The sequence below is a fragment of the Hydra vulgaris genome, chromosome 08 (genome assembly GCF_038396675.1).
Source record: "Hydra vulgaris chromosome 08, alternate assembly HydraT2T_AEP".
Lineage (NCBI taxonomy): Eukaryota > Metazoa > Cnidaria > Hydrozoa > Anthoathecata > Hydridae > Hydra > Hydra vulgaris.
The window spans coordinates 23,360,001-23,383,988 of record NC_088927.1 but is presented as its reverse complement, the minus strand read 5'-3'; the positions used below and the strand labels follow the sequence as shown (position 1 = coordinate 23,383,988).

The 23,988-nt window shown below is 26.4% G+C and overlaps 1 protein-coding gene across 1 annotated transcript in view; it reads left to right on the top strand.

Annotated features, from left to right (window-relative positions):
- The window catches only part of LOC100213637 (E3 ubiquitin-protein ligase SMURF1), a 62,079-nt gene that overhangs the window by 35,810 nt on the left and 2,281 nt on the right, over positions 1 to 23,988 (top strand). Inside the window, exons 15-19 of the mRNA XM_065803268.1 lie at positions 2,350 to 2,487; positions 17,172 to 17,292; positions 17,376 to 17,480; positions 18,413 to 18,509; positions 18,626 to 18,710. Of these exons, the coding sequence (XP_065659340.1) occupies positions 2,350 to 2,487; positions 17,172 to 17,292; positions 17,376 to 17,480; positions 18,413 to 18,509; positions 18,626 to 18,710 (546 nt within the window). The remainder of the gene's footprint in view (positions 1 to 2,349; positions 2,488 to 17,171; positions 17,293 to 17,375; positions 17,481 to 18,412; positions 18,510 to 18,625; positions 18,711 to 23,988) is intronic.

The following is a 23,988-nucleotide window of genomic DNA, read 5'->3' as shown; positions in this document are numbered from 1 at the left end:
ATTAAGGCATGTAAAGGAGCAGTTTGTTGTAAAACTAAGAATTTTAAGGGAGCAGCTTATTGTTAAATTAGGGCATGTAAAGGAGCAGTTTGTTGTAAAACTAAACTTTTAATTAAGCCATGATTTTAAAACTAAGTCTTATAAGGAAACAGTTTATTGTAAAAATAGGACCTTTTAGAGGAGCATTAATTGATAAAAAAAGTATTGAAACTAAATATTATTTGCATTTATAAGCTGTATCATAATTATTATAATAAAGTTTATATTGTAATTTTTGATTAAGTTGTGTTAATGAAAGTCTCAAATTTAATATTAATTTTTGATCAACTATAATTTTATATTTATCATTAAATTTTTTTTTATTATTTTCAGTTTTTCCCATCATATAATAATTTTTTTTTTTTTTTTTTTTTTTTTTTTGTAAAAAGAATAACTAAATGAAAAGCTGTCTGGGAAAGTTGATGTATTTTTTCCAGTTTAATCAATATTTGCTGCAGAGATTATAGAATTTGATCAGAATTTTGGAATAATAATAAGGTTTCTGGATTATTAATAAGGGTAATTTGCAAAGGTTTATCTAAAAATAGTCACAAATTGGACAACAATTAAATATTATATTTCCTTAATTTTTTTGTTTTTTGAATTATTTTTTTTCAGTTTTTGACAGTTTAAGTTTAGCAGATTTATCTAAGATACACTAGGTAATTATACTATTTATTTATAAATTTTTTTCTAGTGATAAAATATCAGATTTTTTTAAAAGTCTTAATTTAAACTTAAAAAATAACAATCAAATAAAAAAACGACAATCAAATAAAAATTAAAGGGTGTGTAGAGTTGTTAAATTTGATTCAGAATCCATTAAATCACTCAGAAAACAATGGCTCTCTATGCAACTAGTGTGGTTAGTCCCAGCAAAAAGGAAAATAAAAAAAAAAACAATTGTTATTCTTAAGCCAAATAGTAAATTACCATAAATTTTTTTGATATATGCTCTTTGTAAGCTTAGAAACTCACTTTATTTTAATAATCAATAAGATAATCCTCTTTATGTTAAATAGTTATGTATATAATCATTATGTAGTTGTTAAATTTGATTCATAATTTATTGTCATTTTATCCAAAAAGATTTGGCTCTTTTTTGATTAAATATTTAATGTTTTCTCTTCTGATTTAATATTTAAGGTTGTTGGTTGCAGGTTTGCAATTTTTAGAAAAAATAAATATAATAGCTTACATCTTGTGCAATTTATATTGCTATTTATTGCTCGTGGAAAATACAATATTACAATTTTATTAATTTTTTTGAGCTTTATAAATTTTTTGCTGTGCAGCCCAAATTGTCCAAGCTTTTATGGTATATTTTAAACTTGCTTTGCCCTGTTACAAATGATTATCTTGGACTTTGATAACAGCTACCAGTATAGCTTTTTTTATTAATTTTATCTTTTCTTCTTAAAGTCTGTAGTCACTAACAATAACAACATTACTTAATAATTAAGTTTTGGCAAATTCTAATTTGAATTAAAGTATTGCATAGTTAAAAGAAATTAAGCCATGCTGATATCTTTTCTAGGTGTAATTTAATTTTTTTTTTGCTCTGACAGACTTCAATCTTCATTATCCTAAGATAAAAGATATTCCTAAGAAATAAAAAATTTAATAGTAAATATGAAAAGTACACAAAATTTAATATTTTAGAATTAAATTTGTTCAAATAGCTTGATGTATGATGCCTTTAATAATTTGTGCATCAAAATATTTATTTGTAAATTTCTTTTTTGTTTACTGAACCTATTTGGGAAACTTGAGTTACTACTAATATATTTTTAAAATAAGGGTTGTGCTCCATTCTTGCATAATTATGTGTAAAATTTAAAAATACCCTTGTTTTTTTGTGTGGTGGCTTATATCATCTTTGTTATAATAAGTATTTGGACTACCCACCTGGGATTAAAAAAAACTTGATGGAAAAGGTTTTATTATCTTAAAAATAAAGCATCACTTTAGGATTTTCTATAAATTATGCAATTCTAAATTTTTAATTTAAAAGTTAAAATTAAAAGATAATAAATATTATTGCTTTTTTTGGGCTGCAATTTTTAAGACTGCAGAAGAAAAATTTTGGTCTTTATTTATTACTTAAATTTAGCTCTGCATAATTTATGGTCAATCCCTTAGATAAAATGAATGTGAGTGTGATTTTTTTGATACTAGAGGCTGTTTGTTCAAAATTCTGTTGCTCGAAATTCTCTAACTTATCCTAATGGAAGAATACCTAGTGCAAACCTTTTTTCCTTTTTATTTATAAAAAAAAATTTTTTCCATCTTTATTTAATGCAATTTTAGTGAAAACAAAATTAATGATGTCATTTTTCAAACTTTTGCTGTTGAACATCTCTCATTTGGTAAAACAACCTTATATGATTTGAAAAAAGATGGTAGCCAAATACCTGTAACAGATGATAATAAGAAAGAGTTTTTGAAGTAAGTAAAATATATTAAATGTTTAAATTTCTTGTTTTTTTAATATATTTAATTATGCTAACCTTTTAGTTTAAGATTATTAAAAAGAAATTTTATAAATGTTTTATTTGAAATAAAATTAACACTATGAACAATAAATGCGTTTTTAGATAATATCTCTGACATTACACTGAAATAGCCTGTTGCCAGGGGGCTTCATGTAAATATTAACTATCTTATAGCCTGCAAAAGAGTACTGCAAAGGAGTCTTTTCATTATTCTTTATTTTTTTCTTTTTTTAAAAAGGCTGTATGCTATAAAGATAGGAAAAACTATAACAATTTGAAAAAAAAAATTTACACTATACTAAATTTTTTTTTTTTTTTTTTTTGACATCTTCACTTTCAAGAAAGCTGCAAGCAACCATAAGAGCAGGTATTAGAGTTGGAAGTTACTGGAAGAAAAAAGATGAGGTTATAGAGATACACTTGACAGACGACTTAAAAGATTGCAAGTTATATGAATCAGGAAAACAAGATGAAGGAAGCAAATTCCAAAGAACTGATCTTCAAGGAAAATAACTAGATGAATAAGAATTTTTGGAGCACTTAGAAAGAGACACTAGCTTATCAGAGCAGTGCCGATTGAAATATTTATAGAAAAGAGAAAGAGAAGCAACAATATGACAATGGTTGAAGGTTGGCTGCAGGAGTAGGTTCATCTTTGTTTACAATGCATTTTTGCACCTTGTCTAAAAGAGAAAGGGTTTGTTCATCTTAATTGAATCACCGATGTTGGAATCCAATTCTAAATCTAGAAGTGCCTTTTTAGCACAATAATTTTTTTTAATTTTAAGTTCTCATTTAAGCTGCTACATCAGATTTTGCAATCCATGATTAAATGGATGATCTTTCTAAACTGAATTTTTACGTACTTTTGTAAATAATTTTCATTTCTGTTTGGGAACCTTTTAAACATTTTTACAACTTTCCTGACGTTTTTGTTATAACCAATAATTTGGTGCCGAATTTTAACTTCAGATGTTTCATTAATTCACAATCAATCATTTGAATTTCGAATATAATCTTTCTCTTCAAAAATAGTTTCTACTTAAAATAACAATAGCTAAAGTTTATTTAATAAACCTTATGTATTTGGATAACTTTATCAGTTGAACGGACGTTAAGTAAACTTTTGTAGTTTAATAAACCTTCTATATTTTGATAACTTCATTAATTAAACTTTTGTAAATCACGCACATATTTGTAATTAAATTCAGTGGACATAAAAATGAAATTAAAATCACGCAAACATTGGAATTAGAATGAGTTATAAAATTCAAAATAAAAAGGTAATTCTTTTATTAAAAATGTTTAATCTTCCAATTAGTAAGTGCTAAAATTTTATTTATTTCTAATAATATATTAGTTTTAATATTATACATTTTTTATATGTTTAATCATACAAAATATGTACAATTAAACATATAAAAAATGTATATATAGTATAATATTGCAAATAAGCAATAATGTTTTTAGTTTGCATTTTCGATAAAATACAGAAAAGTAATATAGTAATGTTTTTAGAAAGAAGGAGAATAAAAAGAAAACATTGCAAAAAGGATAAGCAGCTACAAAACCAAGCAGCTACAATTCCAAAGCCTATATTTATGTTTTATGATGTCTAAATTTCTTAATTACAAATTAAGTTGAAACTTTTTGCAATTGACAAATTAAGTTGAAACTTTTTGCAATTGATTTGATATATGGGATATATTAGATATATAATGTTATATAATTTAAATGAAAAAAAAGCATCAAATTATGGAACTTGAAGTTTTATGCCTTGTAATCAATCATCAGCCATAAAATTCAAATTCAAAAATCAAAAAAAAAACTTCTCAAAAAATTACAAATACTGCAAAATAAAGTCCGCACAAAATATAAATATTTAGGAAAGAAATATTAAATAAGCTGTGTTTTTTGTTTAGTTAATTTTTAAAAACTTCTCATATAATAATGTAATTTTAACATGGATGGCAAAGTTCAAGAAAAAATAAAAAAATTTAATTTAGCAAGTGTTGAAAAAAAATTTCCATCTGAAAAGGTGTAACAAAAAACAGAACTATTATCTGCAATAATACAAATTACAAACAGTTTAAGTTAGTATTAAATTTACAGTACAATGAGTGGAAAAAAAAAGTATAAAATCAATTGAATAAAAACAATTTTAGTTAAGTAACATCTAAATAACACTGCTAGACTTGAATTTTTATACCATTATATGAAATTTTACCATTTTTTTGTAAAATGGAAATTTTTATTTCTCCATTTTTCATATACTTTATACTAAGAGAAGTCGATGGTTATAATTTCTATGATGCTTTTACTCTAATGAATGTATAGGACAAATACATTTATTTGACTTGATATTAAAGTAATTATCATCTATTATCACTTAACTTTGTATTTTAATGTGATATTCCTGGTTTGTTGATAAAGATGGGTATCTATACACAAGTGGAGAATGGCTGGTGGTTGTTCATTGATGGCAGCACAAGAAGTGTAAAGGTGGTCCTTTTGCATAATGAGAACAATATCCAGCCATCCCGATTGCTTACTCAATTACAGCAAAAGAATCTTATGAAACTATGAAATCTATTTTGCAGCTTGTTCGTTATGACACATTTCAGTGGAGAGTTTGCTCAGATCTGAAAGTTGAAGGTCTGCTGACAGGTATGCAAGGAGGTTATGTGAAATACACATGCTTCATATGTTTGTGGAATAGCCACGCTAAACATGAGCATTACATCAGGAATGAGTGGCCAGTGCGAGGCAATGCGACTCTTGGTGTTCATAATATTCACTATGAGCCACTTGTTCAGTCTGACAAAGTTATTATACCTTCATTGTACATAAAGCTTAGCCTGTTTAAGAACTTTGTTAAGGCATTACACTCCGACAGCGAACTGATAAAAATCGTAAAAGAGACCTTTCCAAAACTGTCACTTGCAAAAGTTAAGGAAGGAGTATTCGTTGGACCAGACACTTGAAAACTTTTGAAAAGCCAACAGTTTACTGATTCCTTGTCCCCGATTGAGCTCAGAGCATGGAAGGCTTTGAAAGACTGTGTGGAGAACTTTCTGGGTAAGTATCTGAAAATTTTAGGAATTAAGTACATAATACTTGTATTCTATCAAAGAATTTCTTCTTTGCACTCATTTATTCAGGCAAGCACCGGTCAGACGGCTATAAAGACATCATCTCTGAACTGTTATCAGCCTTCAAAGAAATGAATGTATACATGTCCCCAAAGATTCACTTTTTGCAAAGCCATTTGGACTTTTTCCCCAAGCATTTTGAAAGAAACATTACAGACAAGCATGGAGAACGTTTCCACCAAACGATTTCAACTATTGAGCATCGTTACCAGGGGCGCGCCGATGAGAGAATGATGGCTGACTTCTGCTGGCTGACTTACCATCCTGTTTAGTTTGTCTTTTGTCATATATACACTCATATACTGTAACAACGTCGCTTAGTTTTATTACAAAAATGGGAAAAACAGTACCTCTAGTTTACCAAAAAATGGTTTGACCCTGACAAATTTGGCATGCATTTGGTCTTCAGGGCCATCCAAAGAACATTATTTTCGTTCCAAACCTCTTGTATAAAGTGAAAAGTGAAAAAATATCTGGTAGAATTGAAAAATGTTGAGAGATATTGCAGATTGATTTTTAAAATTTAATTATTTGTAAACGTTTTTATTCACAAAGCACAAGAGAAACAAATGAACTGAAGAAGCATGATAAAATTTTGTATAGTTTAATCCATTATTTTATTAAAACAATAATGTGTAAATATACTAATAAATTTCCATAAAATTGCTACATTCATTATGAAAATTTCTCAGAAATTTTTTTTTTTTTTTTTTGTTGTTGCAATATTTGCAAATTATTGGTTCAATTATATCTGAAATAAAGACAACAAAAAACCAAATATACAATTCCAAAGTAAAGAAACAAAACAAAACAAAACAAAAACAAAGAACAAAAAAATACACAAAGTTAAAGGCATACAAATGGTTCTGATCAAAGAAAAAAAACTTTAAAAAACTCTTATTTTAACTTTACAAGTGTACAACTCATTTATTTAAGATTTAATTACAAAAGTCGTAAACGATTTGTTTCTTTCGTACTTGTTAATATAGTGTGTTGTTAAAATTAATTTAAATTATATATATATATATATATATATATATATATATATATATATATATATATATATATATATATATATATATATATATATATATAAATATATATATATATATAAATATAGTATCGGACAAAACAAGTGCAACCAAATAATGCTAAATTAGTTTCTTTATACAAAAGTGCTGCATTTTTTCAATTTTTTTGTTAAAGTTTTTATATTTAATGACAGTTTTATTCACAAAAAGGAAGATAAATAAATGAACTCTTATAATAATATATAGAAATATGATCAATCTTTTTTAATGACGATGTGTTGTATTTTTATATTGTTATTTTATTAAATTGATTATATTACAACATTTTTATATATTTGATTATAACTAAGTATTAAAAAAACTAATTTAAAAAAAAAAAGCGTTTGAATTCAAGAAATTTTTTTGAAATTAAAGAATGTTTTTACTCCCTGGAATAAAGAAACAAAAATAAAAGTTCAGTGGAAAAATCAAAATATTATAATTAAAACATAATAAATTTAACTTCTCATAAAAACCTGTGCAAGACCATTTAGAATGGTAGCGCACATAGCTTGCTAAGTCCAATTTAGACAGGTTATTCATACCTCATTTACTCCTGCTGAAGCCTATATATATATATATATATATATATATATATATATATATATATATATATATATATATATATTTATTTATTTATATATATAAATATATATATATATATACATATATATATATATATATATATATATATATATATATATATATATATATATATATATATATATATATATATATATATATATATATATATATATGTATAATGAAAAAGTAGTTAAATCTTATTCTTTTTTTCATCAACTTTTAACAAATGAATATTGATGTAGACACATGAAAGTTTATTTAAAATATACCTTTAGTACTAAAATTAATTTATTTTAGTCATTTTTATGCTTCCGAAAGTTTCAGTTTTTCTCATTGTCGCATGATAAAAAAAGTATCGTTGTAAAATATTATTTTACCATGAATTTATTTGTATAATTGGAATTGATTTAGCGTGATAATGGAGCTAACATGTTCAAATTGTTGTTGGTCAGATTTTATACTTTATAAAATATATATATTTCAAGAAAATAATGAAGAAACTTGTGCAATTTTCATGTAACATAAGTTAACAAAAACGTGATAAAGTTTTGTTTTTTCCAAGATTTGGTTTAAAAGCTTAAATTTTTTAATAATATATGCAAAAGAATATTAAATGTTATGTTTTTAAATATAAAGTTTTGCATAACGATGCTTACTTAAAGCACATTTTTATTATAAATTTGTGTAACTTAAATTAAAACCACACTAAAGTTCTGGCGGTTTTTCTTTAACAAAATGAATTAGGTCATTAAGTAATTCTTACTTCGTGACAAGGTTCTAAATGAAACTTTTTATATTAGAAGAATTTTAAAAAAAAATCTTTTTTTTTTAGTATTTTTAATTAAAATCATTTATATTATTGTTTTTTTATTTTTTTATGTTATATTATATTTCTTATTTAAATAAAAATAAGGTTTATTTAATTATTTTTATTTAGACATTTAAAAAAAAAAAGATTTATTTACTATTCTCCTAATATAAAAAGATCAGTTAGAACTTTTTTTATTTTTGTTTTAGTAAAACAAATCATTTGTTAATGCAATAAATGGGGATCATCCATAAAGCACGTCATCCTATATTTGTCAATTCTTAACCCTTTCCCTCCTTTCACAAACGATCATATATACCTGAACCCCTCTCCCTCCGAAACTGTGATAGCAGTTTTTACGTCGAAAATATTTAAAAAAATTTAAATGTAAATACTTTGCAGCATTTTAAAAATTCAACATTAAAATATTAAAACATTAACATAAAACATTAAAATATTAAAACATTAACATAAAAATAAAGCAATAAGCATAAATGTAAAAACTGTAATTAAAAACTTCAACAAACCAAACCAAAGATTTTCTTAATCAAAAGACTCAAATAAGTATTAGTAAAGTTGTAATACTAAAATAATTTTTTTAAGTTGCTCTTGGTCTTGCAGTTAAAACTGATTTAATAACTTTCCTAAATGTTATGAAAAATCACACAGGAAGAGTGCCACTAGTTTTTTTAAATTTCTTATGTTAATTATTTTTGATGAATGAGTTCAATTCTTTTGTTACATTACTCTAACTCGATTATATTCACTCGGTAACGTAAGTGATGTAACGTAAGTTAAATATATAGTATCAAAAAAACCAGTTTATTTTCCTTAGGCAGTACCTCTGATAAATTTTTATATATTTTTAAATTGGTATAGAATTCTTAACATCTTGTGAAAGTTTCTAATACAAACGGCTTTACTGTTTTGCAGAAATCTGACCCAAAAGATGAACTTAAGTTAAGTGGCATTATCAGTAATAAGTTCATCTTCTTAAAATTTTTTAGGTTATTTTATTCCTTAGAAGCTTGCATACAAAATACAGCTTACAGTTTTCATACAAAATAACTAAAAGTTTAATTTACAGTTTAAATATTAATAATTACAGGCAAATATTTGATAAAGTTGTTGTGCGTGTACATAAGATAAAAATGGAATTGCCCATATGTATATATATCGTTTGGGCAGAAAAACTTTCCAGTTTCATATAATTAGCAAAACATGATAAATACTTATCTAGTTAATTCTAAATAAATTTTTTATATTGAAGTTTATTGTATTATTTAAAGTTTTTAATCAGTTTGTACGAAAGGGTGCTTAGAGAGTAATCTAATTTTTTAAAGAGTATAGTGGATTAGGTGAAAGCCTTCTTGCCATCATGGCCTAGATCTTGCTGTCAGTGACATTCAATGCCTCTATACATTTTTGCTTAAATTCTTCTTCATCTTTTGCTGATTTGTTGCTTTTCAACAAAACTCCTTTCACAAGTGCCTAGAAACTTTCAATTATGCTTTGCTCATGGCAGTTTGGAGGATTTGCATCTTACTGGATGATTTTGATGTCATTTTGGTTGTAATACTCCTTGAACTCCAAATCCAAACAAAAGATAACTGTCTTACTGTGTTTGTTAATATATGGTGAAAAATATTTTTAAAGACATCGGTTGAATTACAAATTAAAAATCAGAAGGTTTTCGAATGACAATTTGAGCACTCATAAGCCTTTCTTTCTTTTGATAGTTTGAATCTCTCTGTTTTTTTTTTTGACGAATTTGCATTTTTTGAATATGAGTAGATGGTAGTTTAGAGAAAAATTTGCAATTCATGTTTCCATTTATTCGATTTATTTTCTCATTCATTTATTTTCTCATAAGGAGATATGTATATACAGTATGCAAAAAAAATAATCGTTCACTTAAAAAAAATCATAATTTTAAAAATTGCATCAAAAAGTTTAGTTGTCCGTTAAAATATTTGAATTTTTTTTATATATCTTATCAAGTATTTTTTAGGAATTTATTTCTGTATTGGTGAATTAATTGCTTTTCATACCTATTGAATTTTACACAATTGATCTAATGATGCATAAAATTGACTGCAAAAGAAATAATCGTACAGTTCGAAAATAATGTCAAATTGATCAAACTTCATAAAAATTAGTATTAAGTGGGGCCTCCTTTAGCCTTGATGATCTCAGCTAGACGATTTGGCATTGAGTTGACCAAATTTTTAGTCTCTTCTTTTGTTATATTATCCCATGCGTTCATTATAGCTTCTTTCAAGTCGTCTTTGGTGATGAAACGCTCGTTACCAATTTTTCTGTCCAAAATATACCACAAATTTTCTATAGGATTCAAGTCTGGATGATGGAGAAATAACATCAATGTTTTAGATGGCCATTCTAAAACATTGATGTTATTTGTGTCAAAGTTTGCTTTCGTTTTCTTAGCGGTATATTTTGGATTGTTATTCTGCTGTAGTATAAAATTGTTTCCCATTCTCAATTTTTTAGTCGATGGTCGCAAGTTGGCTTTGAGAATTTCACAATACGTTAAAGCATCCATTTTTTCATCAATAAATGTCAATTTCCCCACTTCTTTCCAACTCGTACTACTCCAAACCATCACATTTCCTTCTCTATGCTTTGCGCTACCTCACAAACAACTTAATTTATAAGCTTCTTCTTCTTTTGCCACTCTTTCTGAACTCCATCCGATGAGACGAGGTTGTATTTTGACTTATCTGACCTCAAAATTTTTTTCCAATATGGGCATTTTTTTGTACTTCTTTGCAAATTTTAATCAATGTTTCATTTGTTTTGCAGTTAAAAAAGGTTTTTTTCAAACTACTTTACCACTATATCCTTGTTCACTAATACAATTTCTAATTGTTTGAGGGGTTACTGTGATATTGTGATCTTCTTGAACTTGTTAAGCTAATTTAGCTGCAAAAACAAATCTATTTTTCTTCACATTAATGATTATATTGTGATAAATTGCACTGGTGGTCTTGTGTTTTCGTCCTCTGCCAGCCACACTAGTAACGGTTTCAATCAGATTATGCTTTTTAACAATTGAGGACACTGTCATAAAAGGAATTCCTGTTTCTTTTTGGTTTTTCAAATCAACAACAAGGCTTTGTTGATGGAAAGACAAATGTTGTTTTCTTGATGCCATTTTGCTGAAACAGTATATTTTGAAAAATTACTATTTTCAATTTTGCTAACTAGTCTGATTGTTCAATTTGCTTGATTTATGCTAAAATAACGACCTATTTTGTCAGCATGCGATTATTTTTTTTGCAGTCAATTTTATGCATCATTAGATCAATTGTGTAAAATTCAATAGGTATGAAAAGCAATTAATTCACCAATACACAAATAAATTCTTAAGACAATACTTGATAAGATATCTAAAAAAAAACTTCCAATATTTTAACGGACAACTCACTTTTTTGATGTAATTTTTAAAATTATGATTTTTTTTTAAGTGTACAATTATTTTTTTTGCATACTGTATGTATATATATATATATATTAGGGCCCTGTGAATCACCTTTTATGGTATCAAATCTGAATCGAATCAGGCAATGATTTACAAATTGAGTCGAATCTCAAATCAAATCATCATTTTAAGGATATCTATGTTTTAGTTAAACTAAGATTTTCTCAAAAAGCTTATTGGAATCATGATTCATTTCGATTTGCGAATCAAGAGCTGCTTCAAATCGTGATTCGAAAACTAAAAATAGTGATTCGCAGGGCCCTAATACACTGCGACCATTTTCTATAGGCGCATGTGGATTATGTCTCAAAAACGTACTTAACTTTATTTTTATAGTATATTGCAATAAATTATAAATAAAGTATCAAAAAATAATGAAAATTATCAAAAAATAACATCAAATTTGAAAAAAGGTCAATCATAAATAAATTAAATTCAAAAGATAGCTGACTATTTTCTATAGACGCAGTTTACATTTTTTAACAAAACTATCAAAAAAAATGTTTTTATCACATTTTTAGTACTCGATTGGACCTCTTTGCGCCCAATTACCTGATAAATTCGTTTCGGCATACTTTCCACCAAGTTTTCCAGCACTTTTGGCTCCATATCGTCCCAGCATTCTGATACCGCTACTTTTAGCTCTGCCACAGAGTTATATTGCTTCTGGTCAGTATAGATACGTCTTACACTGATTCCCCAAATGTTTTCAACAGGATTCAAATCTGGACTGCGAGCAGGTCACCACATTTGCTCAATTTTTTTAGCTTCAAACCAAGCTTTAGTCTAGTTACTAATGTGAATGCTGGCGTTGTCTTGTTGAAAAACAAACTTTTTGCGTCTATATTTGTTTTTAAATGGAATCAAACATAATTTTAGCACATCAATGTATTCTGAACTTTTCATTTTGCAAGATGTAAATGCTAAATTTAACTTTCCTGTTACACAAAACCCAAGCCAAACCATCAAAGATCCACCACCATAAATTCTTTGTCGAAAAATATTTGGGTTTTCTCCTCAAATCACGCCAGTACCTACTAAGACCATCAGGCTCATCAAGATTAAACTTTTTCTCGCCCGAAAAAATCACCCAATATCGAAAAAAAAAATATTCAGCTATTTTGACATCTTACCTATTCATGAGAATTTAATCTAAATTTTCTTACTTGTTCCCAATCGCGTACCATGTTTTTGCGGGCAGATTCCATCCGTTTTTGTTTGTGAATGGGCTTCAAACTTGGTGCTTTATTCATTTTATCATACAATGTGTGGGCTGTCTTTAAGAACTTTCCTAATCGTCTCCTTGCAAACATTTAAACCCAAATCTGACTTTATTGTTTTCAAAATTTTTGATGAATTTGATGCGAGTTGAACAATTCTGCGTTTTTCACGGCCTGAAACCTAAGATTTCTTTGGTTTCCTCTTGATTGTTGCATAATCTGTTAGATTTTTAAAGAAATTACGGATAACGTGGCCTGATCTCTTTAATCTTCTAGCAATTTCTTGATTTGGAACTTTTTCTTGATGATAAGCCAATATTTCACCTTTTTCAATATCGGTAAGTACCTTTCCTTTCGGCATTCGGTTAAGTTCAACTTAATTTCGACTCACAAAATAAAAAATACTACAGAATATAAGAAATTAGAGTAAAAACTCGTAAAAACTTTGGTGCGTCTATAGAAAATTGCCACGTGAATATTCAAAATTTAATTATTTTAATTATTTTAATACAATCAAGACAATTAATAATCAGATGCATAATGGATCATTGTTTTCTTACATATTCTTATTCAAAAGTACCGTTAGAACAATTTTATTATCACTGTAACGCTGTAAATCCGCTAAATTCTATATGCGTCTATAAAAAATGGTTGCAGTGTATATATATATACTTATATATATATATATATATATATATATATATATATATATATATATATATATATATATATATAGTTCTATACTTTGTTACATTTGGGAGTACGGAAGGAAAAAAATGATTCTTATGCCAACAAATATGTCACTTTTAATTACTTTTGACTTTCGTCCAACATTTGCGTTTTGTCAGAAAGTAAAAACCATTAATTTAATATCAAATTAATCGTTTTTTAAAAAAACCGCAAAAACGCAAATTTAATTGACCAGAATGTTTTTAAAAACATTCTGAATGTTTTTAACAATATAAACAATGTTTTTATTTTTATTTTTTTTAATAAAATGTTTTTATTTTTAGTTTTTTAATAAAATGTTTTTATTTTTATTTTTTTTACTGTAAATCATGCGCGGAGTGTTGCTACATCGACTATCTTATACCCTGACTTGCAACAAAGTGCTGCTACATCGACTGACAAATAGCCTGACTCGCAACAGAGTGCTGCTATATCGACTGACAAATAGTCTGACTCGCAATGGAGTGCTGCTACATCTACTATCTTTTAGCCTGACTCGCAAGGGAGTGCTGCTACATCAACTGAGGGTTTGGTTGGGGCAGGCAGTCTATCATATAATAACAAAAAAAAATTCCGGTCTTGCATTTTAATTTTTACTTTTTGTCAACAAAATACGGAAAAAACTTGCTTACAACATATAAAAGTTATATATATATATATATATATATATATATATATATATATATATATATATATATATATATATATATATATATATATATATATATATATATATATATATATAGTTTTATTCTAATTTTCTCTAATTTAACTGCGATTAGAAGGATAATTAAATTTAAAAAAGTAAATAAACAAAGATGGACACTACACCAAGAAAAAGATTAAAAATATTAACTTTATTTCAGTATTCTGATAAATCTCAACAAGGAACAGCTACATTATATTCAGAAAACCAAGATCAATGTCAAGAAGTATTACTTTGCAACAAGCAGCTTATCACCATTAAGTCAAGGAAAATGTGATCGAAAACAAAAGGCCTCAGTGAGAGATGATCGATATCTGATGATGGAGAGAATCAAAAATTCAAAGAAGACAGCTGAAAAACTAATGAATGATTTAGCTACCCATGTCTGCTCAAGCACTGTGTGGAGGCAATTAATATTTTTATGGGCAAAAGAATACATAAAATGGACTAATAGAGAAGGGTATGACGAATACATTTCTAATGTGCAAAGGAATACAAAAAATAGACTTACAGAGAAGTGTATAGCGAATACATTTCTTATGGGTAAAGGAATACAAAAAATGGACTAATAGAGAAGGGTATGACAAAGTTGTTAAATTTATTTTATTTATTATATTAGTATTATTTTATTTATTATTATTTGTATAGCCATACTATTTAAAAGCTGAAGATATTAAATTGAAGACACTTGATAATTGTTAAGTTATTCATTTAATAACATACTTGATAATTGTTAACTTATTTATTGTTGTAGGTTTAATTTTCTGATTATTCACATTTTGAAGCAAGACCAACAAATCAAAGTTTGGTTGTCATTCTGATGGTGAGCCTATAAGACTCGGACATATTGAACAATATGCCAAGTATCTAGAAAAGATGTTTTGGTTGTTCTCTGCTGTTGAACCAGGAGCACTCTTCCCAGTTATTGGCATGATGAACTCTGACACTAACATAGAGTTTCTGCAAACACATTTATTTTCAGATGTTAAAAATGTTTCTAAATGGAAACGGAATATTTTAGCAGGATTAAGCCACATGCCATACATCCAAAAATGTCTGCAAATTCATGGTAGAAAATATTAAAACACCTTAATGGCCTGGTAACTCCTCAGATTTCAATCTAATTGAGATTCTCTGAGCAATTGTAAAGTAAAAGACTACGAATACATGACTTCACTAAAACTAAAATTATGTTTACCACTTCTATCCTTCAAATTCGGTTTGAAGACTCAGAAATCCAAAACATTTGTAAAAATTTGGTATATATATATATATACACACATATATATATATATATATATATATATATATATATATATATATATATATATATATATATATATATATATATATATATATACATATATATATATATATATATATATATATATATATATATATATATATATATATATATATATATATATATATATATATATATAAATTTTCAATTCTAAAATACCATACACTCTAAATTTGGGGCAAATGTTAAAAAAAAAACCCAAAAAATTTGAGCTCAAAAAGAGCCCTCAATCCTTACTTTCTAAGCACTTTTTTAGATGACAAATCATCATCCAACAGAGCAAGAAGAATCATTTTTGAATCTAAATACCAACTATGTTTGTATAAAGAGTTTAAAACTGCATCAACAGCATCTGGTTTGTCGCAAAGTTTTCAGTACTGTTGCATTTGGTGTATTGCTTTTATATCAAGAAAGGAGTCTAATAGCGTCATTAGCCTGTAAATACCATTTGGCATAAAAGCAAACTTTAAATTCACTTATTAGCCTGATTTCTGTCTTGAGTTTATTGTTTTAATTTACGAACTCAATTTCACTGGATAGAAGCTGAAGACGGAGAAAGGTAACTCACAACAAGTTCTGCAAGCTCCTTCCTATCTTCTCTGATAAAATCTTTACTTTCTTTTCCCTTTGTAATATATTCTTGACAAAAGTTTAAAGACTCTTGTGCAGCTTCCTCAAAAAAGGTTCCCCTTACTGCTTTCCAATCAAACTTTATTAGTTTTGTTTGGTTGTTATTAAAATGAGGACATTCAAAAATAATTTTTAATTTTTTAAACATAGGATTATCTGGTCCTATGGAACGTTCATCTGAAACTGAATTACAAAAATTAACCATTCCTAATTCACATACATGATGTCTGCATGCAATAAGTAAGAGATATTTGTCTATATTGATAGATATTCTTATTAAAGAACCTTTCTTTAACCCAGTGTTACATGCAGTAGTATCAAAACATATTCCTCCTACTTTGGCTTCAAGATAGTATAAGTGTGCAAAATATATTAGGTTAGTGCTAATCTAAATACACAAAGATAGTGATATATATATAATCTATATATATATATATTCAAATTGGTACTTTACATTTAGTATTTAAAAATTAAAATTCTTCTATTATATATATATATCGATGGGCTAATTCTTAAAGATCGTGTGTCTAAATTTGGGCTATATTGAGTTATGAATGTTGAAATGTTGATCTTTGTACCCTCTACCGTCTACCAAATTGTAGGGAGTAAAGGAGATATCCATTTTAAGTTATTCAATTATAATATGATTTTAAATATTTGAACTTGTGTGAGTTTAAACTTTTAAAATCATTTTTCCCACAACTGTCTAAAATTGACATACAATGTTTTAGAATTAACCCATCGATATATAAGTAAGCTTTAAATATTTTTAGGATGTTTTAGTGCGTTTTAGCTGTATTGTTTTAAGGCTCAGTTTTAAACCCAAAAACCACTATGAGATTTTTGACTACATAAATAGCTCATAGAAAACCAGATTAAATGTACACAAATTTAAATTTTTTATTTTTAATTGTCTAAGTTTTGTTCATTAGGTTATATGTAAACTATCGTCTGCGGCATGGTGTTGAAATGCAGTTTAAAGCTTTTATGAAAGGTTTTAATGAGCTTGTCCCTCAACACATTATTAGAATGTTCGATGAAAGAGAATTAGAGGTTTGTAACTTTTATTACTTTTACACACATTACTTTTAAGTTGGTTTGATTTTATTTTTATTAATACTTGTGTTTGTCTTTAGTTGCTTATTTGTGGTCTTGGAAAAATTGACATTGCAGACTGGAAGGCAAACACATGTTTAAAACACTGTTCTAAAGATCATAATATTGTACAATGGTTCTGGGAGGTATTTATAAAGTTTTTCTTTGTTAGTTGGGTAAGGTGTAGTTAATTAAGTAATTTTTAGTAAATAATTTTTTAAAGGATACATTATTTGAATAAAGTAAAAAGTTTAAGTTTATGTTACATACGTAAGATAAATTATTTAATTATTTATTTAGATAAATACGCCTTTTAAGGTTAGGAAATTGATCAAGATTTGGCTAGTAATTGACTGTGACTGATATTTATACACTAAGCTACTACCTAAACATACTTTTTTTCTCATAATGTGTTGACTGATTTTGAGATTTATTTTATATACAAACCTAAAGCTATTCTAAAGAAGTGGAGAGAGGGTAGTTTTATGGAAACAGTTTTAAAGTTTTTAATTATTTTTAATTTATGCTCTTGTTTTTCTTTAATTATTCCCTCTTCTTACAATATAATTAGTATTTCAAAATTTAATTGAAATAATTATTCCATTATAAAACCACATATTATTTAAATACTTTATTATAACCTAAACCTAAAACCAATGGGGTGTATAAATTTAATGATATATAATGTCATCACTAATGACATTCCCCAAGGAAAAAACAAATAAAGAAATTGCATTTTAAAAAGTTGTTGTTATTAATTTATTAAGGTTAGTGTTTGTGGTGGGTTTTATTTTATCATTACTGCATCAGAGGTCTTAGCTTTAAGGGAAAGTGAGAAAGGATAAAAAAAAAAAAATCTTACCTAATCCACTATATGTTATTTTGATCTCATGATTTTCCTTACACAAGTTCAAAATTCAACTCTTTTTTTCTTCTCACATCTTTAGCTACTTTATTGTCTTACGAATAAAGTCTAGGAGCATCTTTATTAAAACCTGATATTTTATGTGCAAACATAAAATATAGAAATCTAATTTTTCTATTCAACTCATTTGTCTATTCAATAACTAAATTTTAGATTGTTGACTTTTATGATGAAGAAAAAAGGGCAAGGTTGCTTCAGTTTGTGACAGGATCTTCACGTGTTCCAGTACAAGGCTTTAAAGCATTGCAAGGTATAACCTAGAACTAAGTTTTGGTATTTCAAAATTTAGTGAATGCAAATTAATTAAAATAAGAAAATATAAAATTGTTATAATAGTTTATTTAAATTTAAAATTTTTTTATTCAGGTTCAACTGGTTCAAATGGACCTCGATTATTTACCATTAGTTTAATTAATGCTGACATTGCTTCATTACCGAAATCTCACACCTGGTATGGGTTTTTATATATGGTTATTAATTACTTTTATATATAGTTATTATTTTTAATTGCTAATAAATATTTAACTGCTCACTATTCAACAGAGTTAATTTATGCTTTTGTAAATAAATTAAAGTTTTTTAAAAAGCATATCTTATTTTTAGCACAAGCTTGAAGTTTAATTTAAGTTTTTTTTTGTTTGCAATTTCAATATGGTTTTTTGATTTTAATTGAATTATGCAAGAAAGTAACAATAAATTGTTACATTTGAAAAAGCTTTAGAGATTTGTTTAATAGTCTTTATATTTTAAGTAAAACTAGTAAACACAACCTCTGTTTAAAAACATCTTTATACAGTTCAAAAGCTTGTGCCTAAGTTTATAAAGAAAAAAAATTTTAAGTTAATATTTTACACCTTATTTAGTTTATAAAAGAATTTTGATTAAATAATAATATTACTAAACATCTAATATATTTGCTAAATTTCTTTTAAGATTTATTTTAAAGTTACTCTTCTACTTTCTAAGTTACCTACTACCAATAAAGTTTATATTCTGTTTTTTATTCATTATTTTGCACTGATGTTAATTTTCAATTGGCTCAAAAAATAAATTGAATAATTAATATATATCTTGGTTTTAAATTTAAAGAAAGTGTTTGGTTATAAATTTTTTTAAACTTTTTTAAAACTCTTTAAAAAAAGTGTAGTTTGAATAAACTTTAATTTTATTACAATAATAAAATCTTGGATTTTATAAATTTATTTATAAGTTTTTACTGTCTGGAACAAATGTCTCTTTGTAATTCATAAAGTGACTTTCTATTTAAATTGCTTTAAATTTCAGAAGTAATTGTAGTTTAGATACTGCAGACCAAAATTTTTTTATTTACTGAGAGTAAACAAATAGTCTGAGAAATTGCATTAGATTTGTTGAGTAGAAGTGTTTAGATACAACACAAATTGAACAGCTAGGTCAGCAAGCAGATACTTATTTGAATCTCTTGTCTTTGCATCTTACATTTAAAAGACTTAACCATGTCATCGCTCAATATAAAAAGTTTGTACTAATGGTGGCTAAGCAGAAAAGACATTAAAACCAACTCCTAAAGTTGACCTGCACCCCAAAATGGTGTAGGTTTCAGTTTGGTGAGATGTATACACCATTGTGTACTGGGACCAGCTTCCACTGAACACTGCAATCTATAGTGCTCAACTCAACAAGCTTTTAGCTGGAAAGTATTGTATCATTTTACCTACTAGCTGACAGGTTATTATTTGTTTAATCACTAAGCATGTGCAATAAAAGATTCAACATTTTCTCTATCAGTTTTTTGGTGTAATGCCTAAGTTCTATGCCAACAGCATTCATCCATTGTGTAAGCATTGTGGCAAAAGGTATATATATATATACATATATATATATATATATATATATATATATATATATATATATATATATATATATATATATATATATATATATATATATATATATATATATATATACATATATACATATATATATATATATATATATATATATATATATATATATATATATATATATATATATATATATATATATATATATATATATATATATATACACAGTACTGGACATCGAATTAGGAATTTAATGCATTTTATAGTATTTTATAACAATTTTATTGCAATTCAACAATAAAAACAAAATTTGAAAATAAAAATGCAAAAATTGACTTAAATAAGTGAAAACCATGAAAGAAATGTCAGAAATGCATAAATAAAATTGACTGATATAACCACTTAATACTTGGTATGTCCGCCTTTATGCTTTAATACTGCTGAAATACGATGCGGCATTGACTGAATAAATTCGGTGCAAAAGCGACTGATTTGTTCACTGTGGTGCCATGTTTGAATCAATTTTTCTTTTAAGTCTCTCGTATTTGTTGAAGCTGTTTGCATGACTATGGAATGAACTCTTTTGAGTTCATTCCATAGTCCTTTAATGGGATTTAGGTCGGGGCTGTTACCAGGCTATTGCAATATGGAAATTTTATTGTCTTTCAAAAATTTCATTACGGATTTGGCATTATGACATGGAGCCCCATCATGCATAAATATTGCATTCCCATTAGCAAACCATGCATTCATTTGGGGTATTAAACAAGTCTTTAGAATGGTTTTGTATTGCTCTTGTCTCATCATTCCTTTCACAAAGTATAATCATCCAGGCCCTTTTACCAATATCACGCTCCAAAATATTATCTTTTGAGGATGTTTGACTGTTTCTTGAAAACATTCTGGAAGATTTGTTTCTTCTCTCTTCCTTCGAACAAATGACCTTCGTTCAACCATAACTTCCAGCATTGACTCATCAGAAAAACAAACCTTTGCAAATAAAAGGCTACTGTAGCGAACAGATTTTTAGCGACAATAAAACTTATTGATAAAATTAAAAATATATTGCAGCATAGTAAATGTAAATAAATCAATTTCTAGTTATTGCAAACAAATGAATAAGATGCAATTAATTTAATTAACTTAAATAATTTATTTAGGTTGTTGTTTTAGTTATTCACAGTTGTATATGTGTGTAAATTTGTAACTTTGTAATGCTAACCTTAGACCATTCCTTTATTGTCCAATGCGTGTGACCGAGAGCCCAATCATATCTCTTGTCCTTCATTGCTGTGGTTAACTTGGGTTTTTTCATTGGCTTGTAAGCTTTATATCCATTATTAAAAAGGCGTCTTCTAACTGTTCTTGGGTTGACTGTAATTCCTGTCATGGCATTCCATTCTTGCGTTAAGTCAAAAGAAGACTTTTTCTGACCTTTTTCGACACAACTTTAAAAGCATCCAATTATTTCTATCAGTAGTTTTGGTAATACCTCTGCAGTTCTTCCTGTTGGTTTCCACTATATTTTGGCCTCTATTTAATCTTATTTTTATTCTTCCATCAGTTTAAGGAGAAATTCTGAGTTTTTGAGCAATTTCATTATTCCGAAATGTGGTATTTTCTAAAAGCAACTTTATCTCATTCTTTATAGCAGCACTTATATCTAATCTCTTACCCATTTTAATATAAATATTATTTTTTTAATATAGATTTTACACTGTTCAATGAGCGGTATTAAAAAGAAAATTTAATTATAGCAAGAGTTCAAAAAATAATAAAAGCACAGTTTACAATAAATTGTTGCAAAATTTGAAACAAATCATTAAAAATGTAAAAATAATCGAGATTTTACGCAAAATATGTTACTACCATAACAACAATAATTGTTAATGTTATATCAGCATAATTGCAGCTGATAATACATAACAAGTAATAATATCTCCAAGGTAAACATAATATAAATACAGTTTTTGATGATAAGCATAAAAATTCCTAATTCGCTGTCCAGTACTGTATGTGTATATATACATATATATATATATATATATATATATATATATATATATATATATATATATATATATATATATATATATATATATATATATATATATATATATATATATATATATACACACATATATATTTCTACATACCAAAAGAAAATATGTTGAAAATATTTTTTCGACTATCTCTACAACATTAAGTTCATTTCTTTGTTGTACCTTACTAATAGAATTTTCAGTATCATCTGCCAACACTTGTGTAGTGGTGACTTCTTGGTTAAGCACTTGCTTCATAACCTAGAAGTTTCTAGATTAATACCCACCACCTCCCTAGTACCACGTTCACCTTTTTTCTCAGCGCAGCAGCCTTGTTCATCAAAGTGGATAATCTTTAATAATATATAAAAATATATAATTTAGTAAAAACACTTATCTAATTTTCTTCAACAGATTATTTCTCCATCAGTAGGTTCATCAGGAAGCTTCCTGCTTCCAGCTTCCTGATGTACCTACTGATGGAGAAACAAGTTGTTGAAGAAAATTAGATAAGTGTTTTTACTAATTTATTATTGCTCTGTTCTTTAAGAACTTTGAACACTCTATTTGAAGAATACACTAACATAATTTATATATATATATATATATATTATTATTATTATTATTATTATTGTTATTATTATTATTATTATTGTTATTATTATTATTATTACTATTATTATTATTGTTATTATTATTATATAAACATCAATGAGTACGAATTTTTCTCGATATTAAATTTATTTTTAAAAGAAATTTTCGCTGGATTGTTGTGACCAGCGTCTTCAGCTTAAAAGTTTTTGTTTGTTTTTGTTTATATCTTATTTTTAAAACAGCAGTTCTATTTTATGTCAATGGGATGGTTTTATCATTTTTTGACGTAAGTGCGCCAGAAATGATACCATTTTGTCGAGGGGCACATTGGCGGTACTGTATTTCAAGTGCATCACGAACTTTCTTATCAAACTTTTTAGCATTTTAGACTTTTTTTTTAGATTTTAGACATTTTTAAACTTTTAGAGTTCTGCAATTGTCTCAGTTAACTTGTTGTGTTTATTTCCTATTGTACTGTTTTTGTGTTGTTGTATGCGTATTTTTATTTGCATTTTTGTTTCACCTATATACTTTATGTTACAATGACATTTAATAAGATAGAATCCTGGGTGGCTGTTCATTTGGGGTTTGGATTTATTTCTTGGTGTTAATATTGCCTCTAGGTTTTATATCCTGCCTTCCTAAACACCTTTCGCAATTTGGGAGACAATATCGGTACCCAAGGTAATAAAATCGTTGTATACGTACTGGTGATGTTGTCAATGTTTTTAGTAGTCATTAGAGATTTTTTGTACTTTCGTTTTATTTCTTTTATGATTTTTATGAGATTGGACTGTTTGTAGCCATTTTCGACAAATTCTTGAATAAGAAATTTCAGTTTATTTTCTATATGTTTCTGACTGCATGCATTAAATGGTCTATGTACGAAACCCTTGAATATTCCATTTAAAATTTGTGGGTCATGGTTTGATGTTGCCTTAACTTGAATGTTAGTAATTGCATTTTTTCTGTGTATTTTAAATTCATATTTACAATTTTTGTTATTTATTATTCATATGTAATATATATATATATATATATATATATATATATATATATATATATATATATACATATATATATATATATATATATATATATATATATATATATATATATATATATATATATATATATATTCATATATATATATATATTCATATATATATATATATATATATATATATATATATATATATATATATATATATATATATATATATATATATGTATATTGTTAAAGATTATTTTGTAACCTTTATGAACAAGG